This window comes from Grus americana, chromosome 2 (genome assembly GCF_028858705.1).
Source record: "Grus americana isolate bGruAme1 chromosome 2, bGruAme1.mat, whole genome shotgun sequence".
NCBI classification, from domain to species: Eukaryota; Metazoa; Chordata; class Aves; order Gruiformes; family Gruidae; genus Grus; species Grus americana.
The window spans coordinates 100,562,768-100,583,587 of record NC_072853.1 but is presented as its reverse complement, the minus strand read 5'-3'; the positions used below and the strand labels follow the sequence as shown (position 1 = coordinate 100,583,587).

At 38.8% G+C, this 20,820-nt stretch overlaps 1 protein-coding gene across 6 annotated transcripts in view; it reads right to left on the bottom strand.

The window, feature by feature from the left end:
* The window catches only part of CDKAL1 (CDK5 regulatory subunit associated protein 1 like 1), a 450,261-nt gene that overhangs the window by 366,861 nt on the left and 62,580 nt on the right, over positions 1 to 20,820 (bottom strand). For all 6 annotated transcript variants that reach the window (XM_054814405.1, XM_054814404.1, XM_054814406.1 and 3 more), the window contains one exon: positions 3,365 to 3,449. In XM_054814405.1, the coding sequence (XP_054670380.1) occupies positions 3,365 to 3,449 (85 nt within the window). The remainder of the gene's footprint in view (positions 1 to 3,364; positions 3,450 to 20,820) is intronic.

Below are 20,820 nucleotides of genomic sequence, written 5' to 3'. Positions count from 1 at the left end.
TTTTTACAGCTTCAACACTGAAACAGGTCTCCCAGAGCATTTGTGGAGTCTCTTGAAGACACTCAAAATCTGCCTTCACACAGCCCGCAGCTAGCTGCTCTAGCTGGCCCTGCTCTGAGCAGGGTTGAACAAGACAATCTCCAGAGGTCCCCCACAACCTCGGCCATTCTGTGGTTCTGTGCATGGAGTACTATCTATACTACACTGATACATCGTAGGGAAAGACAAAGGCACGCAACTCATTCATCTCTACATATACCATGTGATAAGTGACTGCTTATCAATCTCACAAGTAATACCACACATCCACACCAGCTCCCATGCCCTTGTCTTCCTCTCCCCCTCCGCACCCCAGACTCTGGCTTCCCCCTTCCAAAAAGTGCATGTTCTCACTTCGTAACAACAACAAACTGGAGCCATTTAAACTACAGACTATCTCCTGCTTCTCTCACCCTAAGGTAGGATCCTGCCAAAACCAGCTACTAGCAAATCTTTCAGTGTTTTCAGCCACAGGGTTACATGCACTTGTGAATTCTGGGGAGCTAGGGCTGGGGATAATGCATATTCTGTGATACAACACAAAGTATTAAAACAGAAGAACAGAGTTACTGCAACATAACTGAGCCCCCCTATACTGAATGGGGACTGTTTCTCTGTGGTGTTCTTTGCCTCACTTCTTAATGTTAGTTTCTTCCTTCTTCTTCCTTGTTCAAGGGATTCATTTCCTTTGCCTAGCTATTTGCTTTACATGGTTATATTAGTCTTCATGAGATGCTTGATGGAAGTTAACTGCTTTAGTTTATTCTCTTGATTTTCTACTTTTCCTTGAATTACCTTCATGTTTTTGAAGGATACTAATTATTATTTCTCAAACTCCACCTACTTAATTACACTGGAAATTCTTCATTACTATTGCCTACCTCTGCCTTTAATCTTATTTTAAGATTAACCAACAGAGAATAGAATCTGCACAGGAAAAGCTCTCAATCCCCATCCATAAGCTAATGGACTTTAAGCAACTCTTTGCCCTTCATACCGTCACCCTGCCTCAGCAGCTTCAACTTTATTGATACCAAAGAACAGCAGACTACTTCTAATAGCTGTAGAAAAAGGCACAAAGATTATATTGTCAGAGGGCTTATATCAGCTACATACATATCTGCACATCCAATGTAAAGGTTCCGAGAGTTTGGGAGTGGTTTCGTTTTGTTTTTAAAAGAACATGAGATCAAAAAAAGTTGAACCTACAGGACTTCTTGGGTTCTGACACATCCTTCGGCACAGGGTATTAAGAGGGATCGGCTTCTCGGCCATTCTTCGACCACTAATGTGAGCATACTACTGCTGGTTTGAATTAGTGCCTTTCAAAGTCATATATGCAAGGACAATTATGTAGCAGAAACTGTTGCAGAGGACAGAAAATAAACAAAACTGAAAGACTTCTCCCATGTGACCTTTCTAATGCTATGTAACACTTTCAGCCTGAAAAATTTTTAATTTGAATGAATCATCTTACTGTGCCAAGTATTAATTTTTCCACTCAAAGTATGTTTGCTTTGACAATTCACATATTACATGTTTGATTTGCTACTTAACCAAGAAAAGCAAAGATCTCCATAGCTACCAACAAGCTCTTACAATACAATACAACAGCAGTTAGTTTTGTATCACCAATCTTCATGCATTGGGTTTGCTGCTGTAACAAATTCAGGTGTATTTGGGAGAAGTTGTGTTCTTCAGAGATAGAAGCTTTCCTCACCATTGTAAAACCCAGATGCAGTAGTATTTGCTTTTTTCTGAGACAGAACCGAAAGATTAAACATCCTCCAAGTCCCATGAAAGAGCACCCACATATGGTTCCATCCCCTACATTTAAGGAACATTATAAAAAAAGGTTAGAAACAGCAACAGAAGTTGTCCTTCTCCATAACTAGGCACTGCCGGATCTGAGAGTAGAGAACAAATGATCCATGCTACACCAAAGGAGTGACTCTCAGCAAAGAGAAGAAATAGAGAACCACCAGAGTATCTGTGGATCAGATAGTAAGTAAGGAAAGAAAAAGTAAGGAAAAAGGAATAAACCCAAGCTACAATAACATCAGGCTCATTAGCAGAACAGCAACAGAAACATGAAGTTCAAAGAAATATTTTTAGTCATTTGCTTTTAGTTAGACCCTCTTTCTTAACCAGCTCTATTCTCCTGGTTAAAGGACACACATCATACCACATAAATTCTGGCATAGGATTAGTAAAATAAAAAGATGTCCACAACTGAACTGGAAAAGATCTTGTCATCAGTTCTGTTGGCCAACACTCACTAGATGGAAGTATTCTGGGAATAGCTTTTTGGTTGGCTTTTTTTTTCTGGCAACAATAAAAAAAGCCAAAAAGCCAGTCTCACTACCGAGGGCAACACCAGCACTCAAGAAGTCAAGCCCTCTGAGGGGTGGAGGAAGCTTCTGCTGTGCCACCTACTGTGGGCAAACGGTTTCCATTCCAGGTTACAGCCCCAGGATGCTGCTATTAACTCCAGCACTACAAGCAGACAGTTTATGTCCAGCTTCTCTCTCCTCTCTACCTTCCTGAGCATGCCAACTGCTTGCAAAGAACTATGTTTTTCTCACCAAAATGGATTTCAAACATCAGTCCATCTGCCGTGCACCATGCTAAACAAACGACTGCATAAATAGCCACACTTGTTTAGTACAGGTAAAAACTAAAGAAACATACCACAATATTTATTTACACAGGGCAATGACAGCTGTAAGCGTATAGGTTTTCCAGTTACTCTCATCATAACTGTATTTCTGCAGAAGTCAGGTAGAAGTCACTACCATGTTGTATTTTTCAACATCATTGAAATATTACAGAGAATTAAAACACATTCATCACAAGACTTCTATTACAGGCTAATCAGTTCAACTTGTAAGAAAATGTATAGGGAAACAGCTATTTTAAGTATGTGCCTGATATCCTTTTAATTAGAAGGGCCTGATTACGTAAAATTTAAGGAAAAAAGAAACAGCCTAACAATTCACACTTTTGAAAAAAACAAATGTTCAACTCTTCAGAAGAATATTACAACATTGTCTTGAAAAGTGATATAGAAGCCCCTATCTAAACAGGTTAGTAGTTCTCCTAAATAAGTGTATTGATAATGATTTGCAAGTTAAAGCTAATTAAAAAAAAAATACACTGCATCTTACAAATCCATTCAAGAGAATTCACCATCATAACACTCAAACTCAGCATACTTCTTGCTCTAAAACACAAAATTACTTCTAGATTGAAAATATGAAGCTTTCGATATTGAAACATGCAATACTTATTGATAATTAAGTATCTTTTTAGGGAAACAACTTACTTGATTGAGTTTCTGAAGTGGTCCTCAGCAGGATTTTTTACTGTACAACTGTTCAGCAACCATAAATCTGCTTCAGCAGAGTTGTCTGGAAGACAGAAAGATACAAATCTGTGTTAAGAATTATTCGACCTGCCAACTCCTACTTTATATCCTATAAAAAAAGATCAAACTTAGCCATTATAAGTTGACTATTTCCAAAATGACTTTATATTCACCTTTTAAAACAATTCTTGGAAGGGTTTTTTGTTTGTTCGTTGTTTGTTGTTTTGTGGTTTAGAAAAAAACAAAAACCACGCATGAGCATTTCCATTGAACTTTTCTTTTTTTTTTCCAAAGGAAGAATAAACAGCTTTCTCATTTACCAGCTGAGATGACACTAGGTTGCACATCATGGAAAACAAAGTTAAGAAAAATGGTCACTACCCCCAAAAATGCATACCCCCCAGAAAGATCTGGCCTACACAAAGGCAAAAAGATGACCAAAATGAACAAAGGTGCTTTTAAAATTAATTAAATGGTCAACAAAAGCAGGTTTCACTAACAAAACAAAATCCCTGCTCCAGCTCTACCGTGAACTAGTACTACAAAAGAGACAAATCAGAATTTATAAAACATGAATCTCTACTAAAGAGAAAAGTCAATATAGCTAATTTGGAAAGAAACATGCATATTTCTAGTTTAGATTATATCTTAGTTATGGCATAATTATATTTCAGCAATTTTCAGACAAAAGATATTTATGGAACAAATATCTGCCTCCATTCAGATAAGCACGCAATTTTCTTCAAAAGCCAAACCTTTTTGTGTGTTCACAACCTATTGATATCTAAATGGAATAACAGAACTGAATCCCAGAATTATCTCTGGAAGAACATAAATAAACTCTAATCCTGTAAAAACATGACCTATAGCACAGAACTACTACCATAGTTATTTTTCTTGTGACGTTAGAGCTTCTTTTTGCAAATAAAAGACTGAAGATAATCCATCTCAAATATTCAAGTGTTCTAGCATTCATCAGAATAGCTTGTATCAGTTTGGATAAGAAAATTTGTGGCACTCTTGCTACTATTTAGTACATCCTGAGTACTGAAGTATTGACTGAGGTGTCTTCAAATAACATAAGCCAGTGAACAATGAATTGAGCAAACTCATCATTTTTAGGATGCCTTATTTGAATTGACATCTTGTTAAAGCAGAAGCAAGCTTGCAAAGATGTAAGCATGCTTCCGTATGCGATCATCGTGAATGTATCCACATAGGCGTGAATATCCTTTTCCCCCATATAGATACTTAAGAATCTAAACACTAAAAGTGAAAAATCTTTCCTTCTGTCTCACTGCCACTTCCTCCAAAGAAATGATCCTTTACAATTAACTATCAGTCACTTAACCTAGGAAGCAAGTAAAATGAAAATAACACATAAAATAGCAACTGAAGGATATACTTATGTTAAATAAAACATTCAGAAGGTTTCTAATCTTTATTAATAGAGGTTACACCATTAACTTGGATCAAACCCTGGCCTCTTATATGATAGCGAAACTCTACAAAGGAGTCATCAAAAAGATTCAGGCCTTTAGCTATTTTAAATATAAAGCAAATTTACCAAGATCTGACCCCATCTTGACAGGTTGGGAAAAAATTCAATTTTAGTCTATACAGAAGTCAAAACAAAAATGGAACAAGTCAAAGAATCTCTTCTCCAACCCAGGTTACATGAAACAATGTTTTCAGACTAATGAACATACTATTACTGTTAGAAAGATAGTTATAGGTAAAAAAAAAATTTATTAGGAATGAGGTATGGAAAAGCAAAGAAAGGTACAGTTTCAAAATCAGGAAAAGAGTGAACTCCTGGCCTAGTCAAATTCACCGAATAGAAAAACAAACACATTTTTAGAACAGTTTTCCAATAATACTGCCAAAACTTTGTATTTCTTATTCTTTTCAGCAGCATAAAATGCTTATAAATTCAGCTCCACACCCGTAACACCCACCTGAGAATCAGGGCGGGGAATTAAATAACAAGAGGCCAACACTGTAAGTCAGACAGGAGGCCGGGAATACATTTAGTAGACAAGAATTTCCAAGGCAGTCATACATCACCGTAGAGCATAGCAATTTTCAAGAGATGTCTTTATTGAGAAGAGAGATGCCTTAATGCAGAGAACACCAACTCTGGCCTTGGTTTCAGCTCCTCCTTGTACCATGGTTTCCATGTGTGAAGGAAGAGACAACCTCACCGACAATACTTCTACCCTAAAGCTAAAATAAACCCCACTTCTTCAAAACAGCATTGGAAAAACTAAGGCATTTAAGTTTAGACAGACCTTACACGCTAATCCAACAGGAATCACTTCACACAACAATTTGGATTCCAGGCTATTAATATATTAGCTCCTTGACTGGGAGTCTGAGGGACAACAACTGCAACACTTGCAAGTATTTTACACATAGAAAAAAAATCTCCCAGATAGATTCAAATTCATTCCTTCACAGGTTTCACCCTCTGCAGAACAGAGGGTGCAGAATAAAGGCTTCCACAGAATAGTCTTCTGAGCAGTTTTGGGAAAAGGAGTCTCATTAATGTACACATCTAAAAATCATTTTTAGAAAAGAGAAGTGTAGCAGAGGCTTGTCGTCTCCTTACAGCAATAGTATTATTTTATCATATTTAGTTGTTCTATTTCTATATTTATTTTTTAATCTTTTTTCTTATTAACGTTCATTCTCTCTCATACAGATATATTTACATACAAGTTTTTATCATGTATACATAAATACACACAGACACATTTATGAGTTATATGATTTATTAATAAGAGTTCATGCCACAATTCTTTAAAACGATAACTGAATTTTCTTAGTTCTTTTCTGCACTGTTTATACGTAAAAGAATTATAGATGCACTGGTGCAGATTCACCATGACCTACTGTATTTTCCTCAAGCAAATTTCAGTTTAAAAAAAAATATTTACCAACAGGGCATTTTTGGATCAGGTTGCAGGAAAATTGCACATTTACGACATTGTGGGGGCAACTTGTCAGTGGTCGCATTTCGCTTTCAGAACTTTTGATGCACGCACTTACACTAAATGCTGAAACAAACATGGACCAAACCACCAGATCGGAGTTGGCATGTATAAATAAGATCTTGAGGCTTCATAATTACTAAATATTAAGTAACATAGTGGGTAAAGGTTCTTTATTCGGGGCAGAGGGATTGGAGGGATTGGCTATATGCATATATACATATGTATATACACACAAACACACACACGCCTTTTCCAACTCCAGACTCCACCTTGTAAGGTCACAGTGAAGCTGGGATTCATTCATTCAGCAGGTTGATGCCCTCTGTCCTCAGAAACCTCCATTAGACCGTAAGGTTTTGGAGAATCCTCCAAAATTTCAGCAAAGAACAGAGGCTTGTGTTTGGGAACTCTCACAGATCTGACTGAAAAGGCCAATCTAACCTTTGCAGAAGGTTTTCCAGTAAGTCATACATACTGTGATAGGCAAAACTGAAGAACCGTAAGCATGATGAACATCAGTTATGGTACTGAATATAAGATATAGGTGTCCTTTTCTATATCCTGCAACAAACTTCTCTAAGGGGATCTTCTTCCTTCAACTTTTTTTCCATATATTCAGCCTAATGGTACTTTTTAAATTATGATATTTTGCTGATGACCATTTTTTTATCAACTACTTAAACAGTTTCCTGTATGTTAAGACATTTTTTGAAATAAAGTTGTGTCAAATCAGCATTGTATTAAATGCTCAAAAACACAGCTCAAAACCATGGCCTTTTTGCATTGTGACATCTTTTCCATAAAAGAAAGGCTACACTGGAAGTAAACCACAAAGTCTATCATACTCTCTGCAAAACAACATAGAGTACAAAGAAACTGAAAGGTCATGGAAACTTCTGAACACTTCACTTAATTGGGAAGCTCTGGAAAACATGAATTGGCTGCATTATGCAATACTAAGAGGATAAAATGGCAAGAGTCTGAAACATCAGTATACCTACAGAGGAAAAAAATATTTACAATTCTTTTCTAACTAGCATTTTTGGGTTTGTTATCATTTTAGAAATCATAAATCAGCAGAACTTCTTAAGAAGACTGTAGTAATACTATCAGTTGAAAATTAAACAATTGACTGGGTTTTGCCCTGGTGTTTTAACTAAAGTCTTTTTTCTTTCAATTCTTTTTCCAAAACTTTGTTTTCTTCCAATTCCTGCCAAACCACATCTCCTTGAAAAATCAAAACACACACAGAGCACTGAAGTAGAAGAAACAGATAGTGAAGCCCTAAAGGAATAGTCTTTCTTTACTTTCTTCGGCACATCACTCCTCTCTGCACTGAAACTGCTACCAGATTTGCTCAGCGCTGCTTGCTCAAAAAACGTGACTCATAATTTGTATGACATCCTTTTAAATTCTGTACATCAGTCTGTGTAACTTCAATCTGAAAGATCTTTCTCTATAATCACAGAAGGCTCTCCCATGGCCTTTTCCTCCAGCTCTCCTTACCCTGTTCCTAAGCTCTCTGCAAGTCTTCCTTCTCACCCTTTCTGATTTTCCTTTACTTCTAATTCTCTTGCACAACAGATATACCTCCAGTTTCTCTGTTGTCATTTGCTGTATTCTAGCCTCTGTTCCCATTGATGGGCCTCCCCATTAATGCTTTGTCCTGTGCATTCACACTTCCAAAAGAGCTCTGCCCCCTTCCCTTGATCCCCCACTTGGCATTTTATGCTCTGGAGCCAGACCCAGGAACACCCAAGTTCATACCTGGAGCACGTGCTCACAACTGGACTCCATGTGAACCATCTCCCCCCAAAAACACACAAAAATCTAAGCATGAGGACATCTCACAGCCAATTACATCTTGACTGGAACAAAGTTACCAAACTTCTTATTTTCTTTCAACATCCCTGTGTCACAGAAACCCGCTCTTACGCCCTGGGTTACTGAAATTAGGTGCTGGTAAATTTAATGATTTCTTGGGCCACTGGGCACCCAGGGACCTCAGCAAGTATTGGGCAAGAATCTCTTTCATAAATATTAGTTCAGAAATGCTGCGAGTCATCAGTGCAGATGGAAGGTACATCTTCCTCTGGGGGAATTAAGTTCAATTATTTGTTTCTAGACAATAGGCTTTGCTTGGCAGAGGAAAAATAGACAACAAGGTTGAGAAGAACAGGAGAAAGCAAATTTCTATTTCTTTTTTTTTGCTTTTTGCTTTCCAGACCTTTCCTTGGCACACAAAATAGTTACCATTTGCTAGTTCTCAATATTTTGTATCAGATATAGTTAACTATCAACTTTCATATAACATGTCTTACAGAAAAGATTCCAAACAAACAAGCGCTTTCCCTTTGTCTGCTCCCTCAACAGCAACTACAAATCAAAACCACAACTTATCATGAACTTCCAGATGGCATTTGTTTGAAATCTCAGAGCCACATTATTAGTTCCCATTTCTGAAGACCTACCATGCGTTTACCAATGATACAAAACACTCAAATGCATGCTGAAAGTACTAACTTTGCAGATTGCCAATGTCTTTCAAAACAGTCCCACTTGTCTCTTAGCAGCAGCATTATGATGTAAAATATAAAAGGGTCAACTTGATTGCAACATGACTTCTGTTTTCTCATTGGATTTCTGAGATACTCTAGTCATAACAACTTACTTCATCCACAGTTAATGAAAATACAACAATTTGGTTCACCCTGCAAATATGTTATTTAAAGCTCCATAAGGAAAGACAGGCTGCTTATCAAATCAGACAATGTGGACAGGTCTCCATTAAAAAAGTAATTCTCCCATCATGCCTCTTGCCCTAATTTAAACTGCAAATATGCAAAGTTGCTATTTTTATTCTCCATTAACATTTCCATTACTGAGATAATTGCACAAGTAAGCTTTTCTGTTTTCTCCTGGTTTTAAGACATCAAGTATTTTTAGTAAATTCATTCTTGAGTGAGTAGACATCTCAACAGCAGCTACTGCTGGACTACAGACAGCTTTTATAAAGCCTTCCAGATCAGGATCGCTGTGTCCGCCAGCAAAGGACATTTCTCTCTGTCCAGAACCAAAACAGAGGTGCACAGGGACGGTCTACTGAAGACATCACATGAGTAGGAACTGAGCATGTTTGAACACATACAATCTAGCTAGCTCAATTAAGGGGAGGGGGAAAAAATAAAAACCAATAATGCGCTATTTACTGGACTCAAAATACTACCTGTTAAATCCTTGCCTCTCCCTTTCAATATGGTAGACAAAACCCTCAATTTTATTTACTCATGCGTACTTTCATGTCTGTCTGTGACATTTCTAAAAAAATACTGTTTTATTTCCAGCCACCGCTGAAAGCCCATTCCAAAATAAGAAGTGTACCGTAACACACCTCTCTCTTTTCAGCTGTTTAGGTGGCAGCATGCAGCTGGTGGGACAAACTACTGAACTACCAGTTGGTGACCCATTCAATCTATTTGTCATCAGGAAGCTTGCCTTATCACTCCCTCCAAACAAACTCAAATTCAAAATATAGTAAGTTTGTGGCTGGAGTTAGCCAAGGCCAGCAGAACAGCTTATGGAGTCTGCTGCTATCACTAAAACTAAGTGCAACTTTGAGGTCATTCAGAAGATATCTTTTAACTAGAACTTGAAAAAATACAACAGCTGAACCCTTAAAGTAATATCAATATATTTATAAATAATGCAGACAAAATAATCTGTATTTCAGAGCATGCACGTTAACAGAATCTGTCAGGCCTGGCCACAGGTGTACTGAACACAGGACACAGCACAGAAGAAAAGGCACATGAAAGAACAAATTTTGCTTCAAAACATTGACCGATAAACTTTACATTCCCCTTCTACTGTGTGACCATCGGTAGCACATAGTCTTATTTGCACTGGGATTTTTTAGTGAGTAATCCATTCTCTAAATACCTTCCATCTCTGCTCTAGACACAGCACAGGCTGCAGCCTCGGTCCTAGATGATCCTTGGAGTAAGCCACCTTTTTCTCCCACCTTCCACACACTTAAGTCAGACTTTCAGGCTACTCCAGCTGTACTCCTGCTTGGAGCAGCCCAGGGTCTTGCACTGCAGCACCCAGACACACAGAGCTGGGTAGGAAGGCTTCAGCCCACCCATCCTTAGTGACACCTAAGCTGCACAAAGTCATGAAACGGATAATTAAGTATAATTTAAAGATTTACTGTGTAACAAAGGCAAGAGTCCAATTAGTTTATAACTTCCATTTCAACTCCTCCTGCAATGTCCAGCTGATTTTTCTGCCTGTTTACCCAGCACAGACAACAGGAATTGACAGTTACTTTGCTAGTTTGTTCATCTTCTCTAACTCACTAAATCTTCCACGCATTAAGGCACCTAAAGATACATGAGGCTGCAAAAAGACTTAGGTTTAAAAAGGCTAAAACTAGAAATGTTTCTTTTTGAAGAGCAGAAGGTAATTACATTCTAAAATTGCAGGAACCACAGACCATTTCAGTAATTTCCTTTCAATTTTTTCTCCATTTGAATGTTAACTTTCCTAAACCCACAGCCACCGCCAAATCTACAGCCATTGAACATCTGCCTCATACTTCTTCCAATCAAGAAAGGGATTGATCATTTCCACATCTTACCTGCTTGCTATCTTTGTTGATTGGAAAAAACCCACATAGTTCAGTTATATCCATCTTCAACTCTGGGTACAGTGCTGTGTGCCATAAACATTTGAATTTGTGCTGGATTTTATTGTGCATTCTACAGTTCCACTTGTCTTGTCAAACAGCTCCCAGATAGACGTCTTAAAGGAAAGGTATCCCATTTACAAGTATAGACTCACAATCACATTCTAAACAAAGCTTCTTCCATCATGACACGAGCTCATGGGCTACCTTTTTCTCATGGCTCTTTGTTGATATTAAATAGTCAAAGATGTCTCTGCACATGGTGTTACATGCTAAAGGTGGAAAAGGCAGCCTCATTCCTTCAAAATAAAGACTACACTACTTGGAGATAAGTGGATGCACAGCTATTCCTTGAACAAAACAAGGCCTTAAAACAAGACAGATCTCACTTCTAGCTAGAGGTGTGTTGGCAGAAAGCCTAAGCATAGCCAGGGTCTGTTCAGCACACTATCACCTAATGTTAAGGGACTCAAATCAACCTGGGCAGCAGCAGACGCCATAGCATGGTGCTCTAAGGTGGGCACTTCAACCTGCTGTTGAGCAAAAGCGTAATCTCCATGCATGCCAAGAGTCTTCACTGAAGATGTAATGATCAATGTAAATAACTTCAATATGAAGAGTACTAATGAGTGATTTATCAGTCTCGCAGGGAAAGTCCCACTACATTAGAAACAAGGTCAAGTAGCCTGTTTTAGCCAGGCTACGCTACAATGACATACAAGTCAGTCCAACGACTCATTCTGATGATTAACATGGGTAGAATTTGTTTTGTTGACAGAATTTGGAAAAATCCCAGAAACTCCTCCTCCTCTAAGTCTTAAGCCTGCTTGATCTTCTAGAAATAACACATGCAGTATGATTCAGTGCTTTTTTTGTCTCTTTGTATTCCCTACATACAGCTTCATACGCAAAACACAAGAGTTATTCAAATGAGCAAATACAGACTGATTGCCCCTATCTTAGTCACTAACAGTTTGAAGTCAACCATCAACAAAAGAAGTCTTGCACAATACCGTGCAACTGAAGTTTCAAAACACATCCCAAATATTAACTGATTTACCTTCAACGCCCACATATTAACTACGTACCCAACCCTACACCAACTCCTGTTCATCTTATACATGCAGACAAGTAGTTTCAGAGTTTCTATAACTTGATCAAGCCACACAGGATGTCTACACAAATAAGCCGAGATCTTAGCCAATTTGTCCTTGACTTCAGGCCTGTTCCTCAATACAAAGCCATTGCCTAGATGCATGTGCACAAGCTATTTCAGTCTACATCATTTACAGGCCAGATCAGTGATATTCAATAACCTTTTCACAACAGGTTTTAAGGTATCCCCAAAAACCAGCCCTTCAATAATTTGGGTAGCCTAGCAAATCAACAGAAAACACTGAACAGCAGATTAAATTTAATATTTTCCATAGGACAAGGTAAAAAAACAAAACACACACACCAAAAAAACCAAACAAAAAACCAAAACCAAACCAAACAAAAAACCCAACAAAAACCCAAACCAAACACAGATTACAATAGTTCTACTAACTCCCTGTGGGTGCTCAAACACAACTCTTGCAGATGTGTCTTACAGCATCTACTGAAATCTAACTGCTGCCTTAGAAGGATGACAGCTGAGGTGTAAACTCCAGAAGAATCTCTAGCTTTCATGGGGCTCATTGAAAAACAGGTAAAATTTAAGTGAAACTAATGATGTTGAGACTTGAAAGACAAAATGCAAATCAGAAATGCTGTCTAAACTATTTATTTGGAAATATCACATACTGTGATATTTTTTAAGGTAAGAAAAAACACTGTAGTCAAGCATAAGCAGCTAATTTCATATGCTGACAGCAAAGCCACAGGTGAATGAAAAATGAAAATTTTATGGTTTTCTGTACATGCCGTATGATTCCATATGAATTTGCTGTAAACAGTAATAAATATTTCAGAATCAAGAAAAATCGACTGGAATCTGCCTCAGGAAGATCATTTTAATCTCCCTTAGGTGTAATGCTCTGACAAGCCTCCCTTAAACAAATGCTTCTATCTGCAGAGCTAATGAAATGTTAACGGCTCTCCCTCACTATGTCTTGGGGGGGAAAAGAAGAAAACAGAAATTAAGGGTTGCTTCACGCCTATCATGCACACAGGTAACAACCTGCTGGGCTAGGCACAGCAGTCAGAAACCAAAGGCCTTTCTAAAATGCAAAGGCATCACTTGAATCACCTACTCGGTGAAGCCTCTCACACGTCTAGCCACTGCAAGCCATGAGTAGGTCCAACAAAAAGAAGCTCAAAGCAGTGCAGTAGAAGATTCTCAAGTACAGCAAAATTCCCAAGCAAGTGAGGAAGAATCTTTGCTTCATTTCAAGTGTAATATAAAATAGATCTTAGGTAATTAAATGCCTTAAATGAGACCATAAATGCGTAATGCTAATCTGGTGAGCAGCTTTACTCCACAGATTTCTTACTTTTTCAGTACACCTATTCTGTTCAAGTTGGCCCATGGCACTTAACTTCCTCACTTCCATAACTTCCTAATCTCCATTCATTTTCACAAGAGCCAGGATTAGGCTTTTGCTGTAGTCTGCAAATTAAAGCTAAATTTTATTCCTGTATCTGTTTCACAATCTTTTCTCTCTAAATTCTGTCTGCATTAAATTGTACCTAGAAGCAATTTATTGATTTCGAATGCCTTGGTTCCACTTATTTCTCCTGATACCTAATGCCACAAGGAATATGGATTTAGGTTCCATCTATCACTTTTAAAAGAGTTAAAATATATAAGCTATTTGAGCCAGATATGTCCAAACACTTATTAAATTGTAGCTTCCGGCTATTTATTGACTTTCTCAGAACTACCTTCACACTTCATCTATTTGCTACTTTATCAGTTTTCTGAAAAGCAGGAGATATGGGCTTAAGGTACCATACCCAGCAGCCAGATAAGCCTTTGCTGTGGTTAATTCCCAGCCATCATCCCCAGTTCAGATTATCAGCAGAATTTAGTGCTTGTGAAAGCTCCAGACTGAGCACAGCGGAAATTAAAGTTCACTCTCTACACACACCACAGATAGATGCAGTGCAGCCATCAGCAGTGCAAGCTTCTTCACAAAGTCCCACCAACCAACCAACAGGTTTCAATCACACTTTGTCTACAAACCTTTAGGACAAAGTAGCAGTTCTACTTCTCTGCCCATTTACCCAGAATAGTAAGGAAAGTCTATTCATGGGAGAAGAGCAAAGAAGAACCAGGAAAGAAAGACAAAGACCGAGCACAGGCAGATGTGTGAAGATGCATCCCAGCCCCACCAGCCCATGCAGCTACCACAGCAGTTACACGCCTCTCTGTACTCTCACTACCCAGACTGTTTCTCCAACACTTTACTTGCCCGTGCAACTGAAGTATCTAACAGCATCTAACTAAATGAATAGGTGAGGACAGAAGTAAAACAAGACATCTGTCACCCGAAGCAGTCCCTTAAAGAGGTTGAATATTTCTGTACCAATACAGAGACATTCGTTACAGCCTCACATATGCTTTCTCTAGCCGGTCTCTTCCCAACCTTGATTGCAGATTTAATGAATATTCTTGAGAGTCAGTTAGGTTAGGTTCCTGCCATTTGTACAACAAAACCAAACAGATATTCTTCCAGTACTAATAAGGCTGCATACAATAGGACAAGCCTATTTTGGAACTTTCAACAGCATTCAGAAGTGCCAAAAGTTCAAGTATGCCAGTTTTGCATAGAGAATTGTGGCTTTATGGGCCCAGAGTGGTCCGATTTCATCAAGCACAAACCAGTCAAACACTAGTTTGAGGCACCATGCATGTATTATTTGATGGAGCAGCAGCTCCAAAAAATAAAAAGGAGATCATTTTGAAAACAAGAGAAGGTGGGTGGGTGTGAGGATCCATTTTCTCGTTTTATTCGGAAGAAACATCTCAAGATTTTAAGCACTGTCACCAGAAGTGATGTTGATGTATTACAGCAGAGTGAGCTGCACTCTCAGCGTGCACAGTGCTGTCTAGCGGTTCTTCATTTCCTTCAAGGAAAAGGCAGGAGATCTGCTGGAAGAGCTCTATAGGCCAATGGCATAAGAAGTCAAAGTCACTTTCTTACTCTTGAGACTTCAAGGCCTGTAGCTATCCACACTTTGTTTTACATTTTCCATTGTGAGAGGGATCTTTATGCAAATTCCTCTGTTTCCATGTTGATGGCTGAAGTTTAATCTGGTATCTCCCATGATCCCTATCTTATTGTCTTCCTTTGTATATTTACATCTTATGACTTCACTGTCTTTACAGCTGTTTTCATTTAGCACATGTTCTCTAATTTACCTTTTCTTTGCTTTCAAAGATGAATTTTAAAAACAGCATATCAAGGTCCTACAAGTCACACAACACAACGCACTCTGCCACATTATGCACTCAACTGCTTGATACTGACACTATTTTTAAGAAAGCTTTTGGTGAACCCTAGTGGTAAACCCTAAACAACAACAAAGTCAAAAACCAAAAGCAAACTTTTTAAAATATACTTCTAATATATGAAGGTAAAAATGCTTATTGTCATAACCACTCTTTGCTAAAGAATAATGATCACTTCCAGTAGGAGAAGACATAAGCTGTTTCTGTTACTGCACCTTCGGTCTTTTCAACATTTCAGAAGAACAAGGCCTAACAGAAATGAATAAAGCATTGCTAGATATAAAGGGAAGTGGTACAGTGGCAGCAGAGGACACCAGGAGGTCCATGACTACATGAAAAGCCCAGACTACTTACCTACAATTCATAAAGTTACATGGTATTGGTTTGTAAGTAGTCTTTCTTTATTTCAACTGGCCTTGAAACAAGAACTTTAAGAAAATGGTACAACCTACAAGTGCATTAACAGACCTCTCTAGGCACGGAGAGAAAAAAAATAATCATCTGTGACACCCTGTCAGGATGTGTGCAGCAAGATGGAGAAATACAGGTATTGACTCAGCATTAGGGTCATCAGCACAGCTTAGCAGTCAGGGTCTTTCTAAATTGAAATACAGCTGGTAATTCAGCCTATCAACACAGCACAGATCATGCATCGGAGAGTCCCAGCTACAAACAACCTGGAACCATCAAGTTCTTCCACAAGCACTGGCAGAGCAGGCGGCCTCCTACCTTTGAATGGACCTCAACTACCATTTCAGGTTCATCCACACATTCAACCTGTATAAAGCACAAAAGTTAACCGCCACAAAGTGCTTAACCCCTTGCATTTAACTAAAGGTCCTGTTCTAAGCTCTTCCAACTACAATTACACTCAGATGGAAGTGTTTACTACTGTTCTGCTTATAAACCAGGAAACAAAGTCACTGTGAGACAACAACATTAAGTTCGCATTTACACCTTGTCCTCTTCCTCAGTCACGCCAGCCCTCTGCTAGCATCTCTTTTAAGCTCTGCCAACATAGGTATTTAGCCACGAAGGCTGCAATTTGCATTGAAGTTAATTAAGGTCTATATAGGTAAGATCTATACAGCTAAGTTCCTTTTTAATGTTTAATATGTATGGCAGTATAAATGGCACCCTGCCTACTGCTCCAATGGCCCTTCTCTTACTGAAAACAAATCATTACTGTACAGTCACAAGTCCTTCAAATATCCAGCAGCTACTCTTCTTCTGACTGTGGAAAAAAATGGCGGTGGCTCTACTGTCTTTTAAAGGTAAGTGCAGAGAATAAAAAAGTACCTGCTTGATGTAAAGAAAATTTAAAATTGTCTTCCAAATGCCAGAGATGAGAAAAATCACAAGATCCTTTATTTTGATTTAACTCAAGGTTCATAAGAATACTGTTATGTGAAAAACCTTTAAAATTCCCACCGCATTTCACCTGACAGGAAGCACTCTGGGAAACACTGCAATGCTTTCAGATAGATACAGTGGAGAGAATGCTCTTCCTCTCCCGGCTGAGGACTCGCAGAGGCCAGAGCTACGTGCAGTGTTTGGACAACAGCTACACGGAAAGAAGTGTCTGATGTTAACCACAGTCTCTCATTAATAGATGTTTAGAGTCACTTTTGATAATTTATTTCACAAACCAAACAAACAGTATAAGCACTGACGTCCACAGTTAAAACCGATGCCATAAAGGACAGAGACGGTATATACGTATACTGGTAGTGGGGAAGAGGCAACTCTAACGGAGAGGGAAAAAAAGCAGTATACAGACTGACAGAGAAAATTCAGGAAATAAAAATCACTAAAAGTACTACCACTTCAGGACAATTTCCAACTGTACTGTTTCCTGTTTGAAAACCACAGTATTTGTTACATCCTGGATATAATCTGTCAAAGTTTCTTGTTAAAGATAACAGACCCTTTATCACAACAAAAAAAAAGTAAAGCCTGTTCAAAATTCCCTACTTTCCACCAACCAAGGATTAAAAAAAAAAACTGTATTCAAACTTACATTAATAGTATATTCACAAAATAGACACCGCAGCACTTTATTTGATACAGGCTTTTAGTAGCTATTAATCATCACTGGGCCTTGCAAACACATGCAATGTATTTTCCATTAATCATCTGGCACTTAACACACAATGTTGGAAGTGGCTCTGAACAGATATATTTTGCCAAAACTCACTAGCTGTAAAACTGAGAAAGCATCCACTTCACTGCAGAGGCTCCTGTACTTGCCACTATGAAGCTCCTTTAAGTCCCTCACCTGCAACCCAGGTGATTTCAGAGTCCACCACCCCACAGCAACCCAACCGTGCCAGAGCTCCCGGCATCTCCCAGTAAGAAAACCCACTTTCAGCTCCGAGAGCATCAGCAGACTTTTAGGACTTCTGCTCCAAGCTCTGTATCTGAGACTCAGATCTTGGGAACCCTGTAATAAGCCCCAAACCATTTGCAGCTCTAAGACTGCCCCAGATGTGGCAACTTCAGTTCTTCTGGACTCTCCAGCCCACCGGCACTCTGCCCTGCCTGTGTCCCCAGCTGGCAGGTGATGCCGCTGGCTGCCCTTCAGTCCAGGAGCCCTGCGCAGCCTGGGACCATCCATGCAGCCTGGCCACCGAAAGGGACACTGGGGAGCCCGATCTGGACAGTGAAAGCAACTCCCTGTTTCACACAGAAGCTGCCAGTTCCACGCAACCCTGCGCTTCAGAATCGCCCATTAGTGCTGTTTTCTGAACAATAACACTGTCTAAACTTCCGCTTTACTTGCAGGGGGGGGAAAAAAGAAAATGCAGCTTTTGGTCCAAACCATGAAGGATTTGCCTTTCTTCCAAATTAGGAATGATCCACAGCAGGTCCATTTTCACCACACTACAAATGCTCCCTTTGGTGAATCGCTATGTTTTGGTTTAAAATGAACTGATTTTTATTTGAATTCCTCGTGCTGAGCCACATATCTTTGTCACATTCTGTATCATCCTTAAATTCTGAACTGGTACAGCACCATCAAAATAATTACTACAGCTGCTGTATTTGATTTTAAACTGCACACACAGGCCAACCTCCCCAACAAATGTGATTACTTACACACATCAAGCACAATTAAATCCTCTGACCAAAGCAAACACTCAAGGTAACAGGCATCATATCCTGAAGAATGTCCTGCCCGAAAGCACATTGATTATTCACAAGTTAGCCCATGTTATGAAGTAGAAACAAGATCATTCTACAGCAGATATACTGAAGAAACCAGTTTTCTGAACACAGTAAAAAACAACTTAAAGTCAAATGTTTGCAGCTCCTGACAGTCAAGATTCTCATAACATTCAATTTTTGCTGAGCAACTTGAGATCCAGCATTACGCTTACTTTCAAAAGCAGTGCTCAGCACTTACGACAAAACCTTGGGTGACTTCCTCTCCTTCTGTTCCCAACTCTCTTTGTACAATAATACATACTTAACTTTTTTTTCCTTAAATATAAAAATGAATATTAAAGGTAGAGCCTTACTAGGTGTCATAAAATAAACAGCTGACTCACTCTTCTTTCACTTTCTGACGCGCAGCATTTTTTGGAGTCCTACCAGTAATTACTACGGATGTGCTGCTTCTGCATTTTTAAACATTATTTCTAGACATTTAATGGCTAATCAAAAGATTTAGCTATTTGAGGAAATTTATTGAACGTTTCTGTTCTTTCAGGCAGGCCAGAACTTCAAGAAATTCTTACAAGGCCTAAACTATTCAAAACGTGAAGGCATGCACTAAAAAGTTACAGATCTTCATCATTATGCTCAGGCTGAAGATTCGAATTAAGTATGGGCAGTAACTGTGCATCAAAAATACATCAAAGATGACACCAACAGCTTCTGAATTTTCACGGGGCCTGTGTTTGAGATTAGGGAGGAAGGAAGACTCAGCTTAAGACCACGTTTAAACAGCACACACAAAAAACCACAGAAGGGTACGCTTCTTTCAACATAATATTACTATCCACAATAAAATCTGTACAAAACTAATGATCAGAAAATGCACCACTAGAATACATCAACAGGCAGACTTACTGACCTATCCATTTGAAACAGATGGTTAGCAAAATAAATAATTAATGGTAGAATTTAATCACTTAAATCCATTTACTAAAGCAAGTAAAAGCCAAGCATAACACTCCCCTTCCACTGACACACAGGGTTCTCCTGCAAAGTATGAAGAGTCAAGTATTCACTAGGAAACTGAAACCTGTAAGATCTCTGACAAATGCAGATGCTCTGTACATCACACCCTCGGTTTCACAGGAAGATTTCAGTTTCAACATATGCATTTAAGTGGTCTCTATTGTACTACAGAAGCAAATTTGAGATATATTAATAGGACAACTACCTCAAATAGGAAAAATTATAACACCTTTTTCAAGCAGGTGCATATTTAACACCCATGCCCTTGGAAAAAAAAAAGTATCATTCCTTTAAAAAGTCATTATTCGTTAATGTTTGCTACTTCATTTTAATAATACACTGCAAATAATATGGTACCAAAATCTTCCAGTTGCTTTTGTTTCCCTATTTATTTGGTAATTGCACGTTCAATGTCTTTTTAGCATGCATGAAAGTATTAAAGGAATTTTACTAGCAGAAGTAATCCTAGCCAGCAACTCTTTGTTGACAATATTTGGAAAAGAATAGTTAATGTAAGTACAAGGTACAATCTAAGTACAAATAATCAACATATATCAGTCTAGAGGTGAACTCCAATATGAGCTGTAAGGTTGTTTTGGTTTGTTTGGTTTTTTAATCCCCTCAAAGAAACTGCCACTGCATTTAAAAGAAAAATTCTGAAGTAATAGAATCATATCACAGAATCATAGAATGGTTTGGGTTGGAAGGGACCTTAAAGGTCATCTAGTTCCAACCCCCCTGCCATGGGCAGGGACACCCTCCACTAGACCACGTTGCCCAAAGCCTCATCCAACCTGGCCTTGAACACTTCCAGGGAGGGGGCATCCACAGCTTCTCTGGGCAACCTGTGCCAGTGCCTCACCACTCCAACAGCAAAGAATTTCTTCCTAACATCTAATCTAAATCGACCCTCCTTCAGCTTGAACCCATTACCCCTTGTCCTGTCACTACACTCCCTCATAAACAGTCCCTCACCAGCTTTCCTGTAGGCCCCCTTCAGGTACTGGTAAGCCACATTTAGATCTCCCTGGAGTCGCCTTCTCTTCTCCAGGCTGAACAACCCCAACTCTCTCAGCCTGTCCTCACAGGAGAGGTGCTCCAGCCCTCCGAT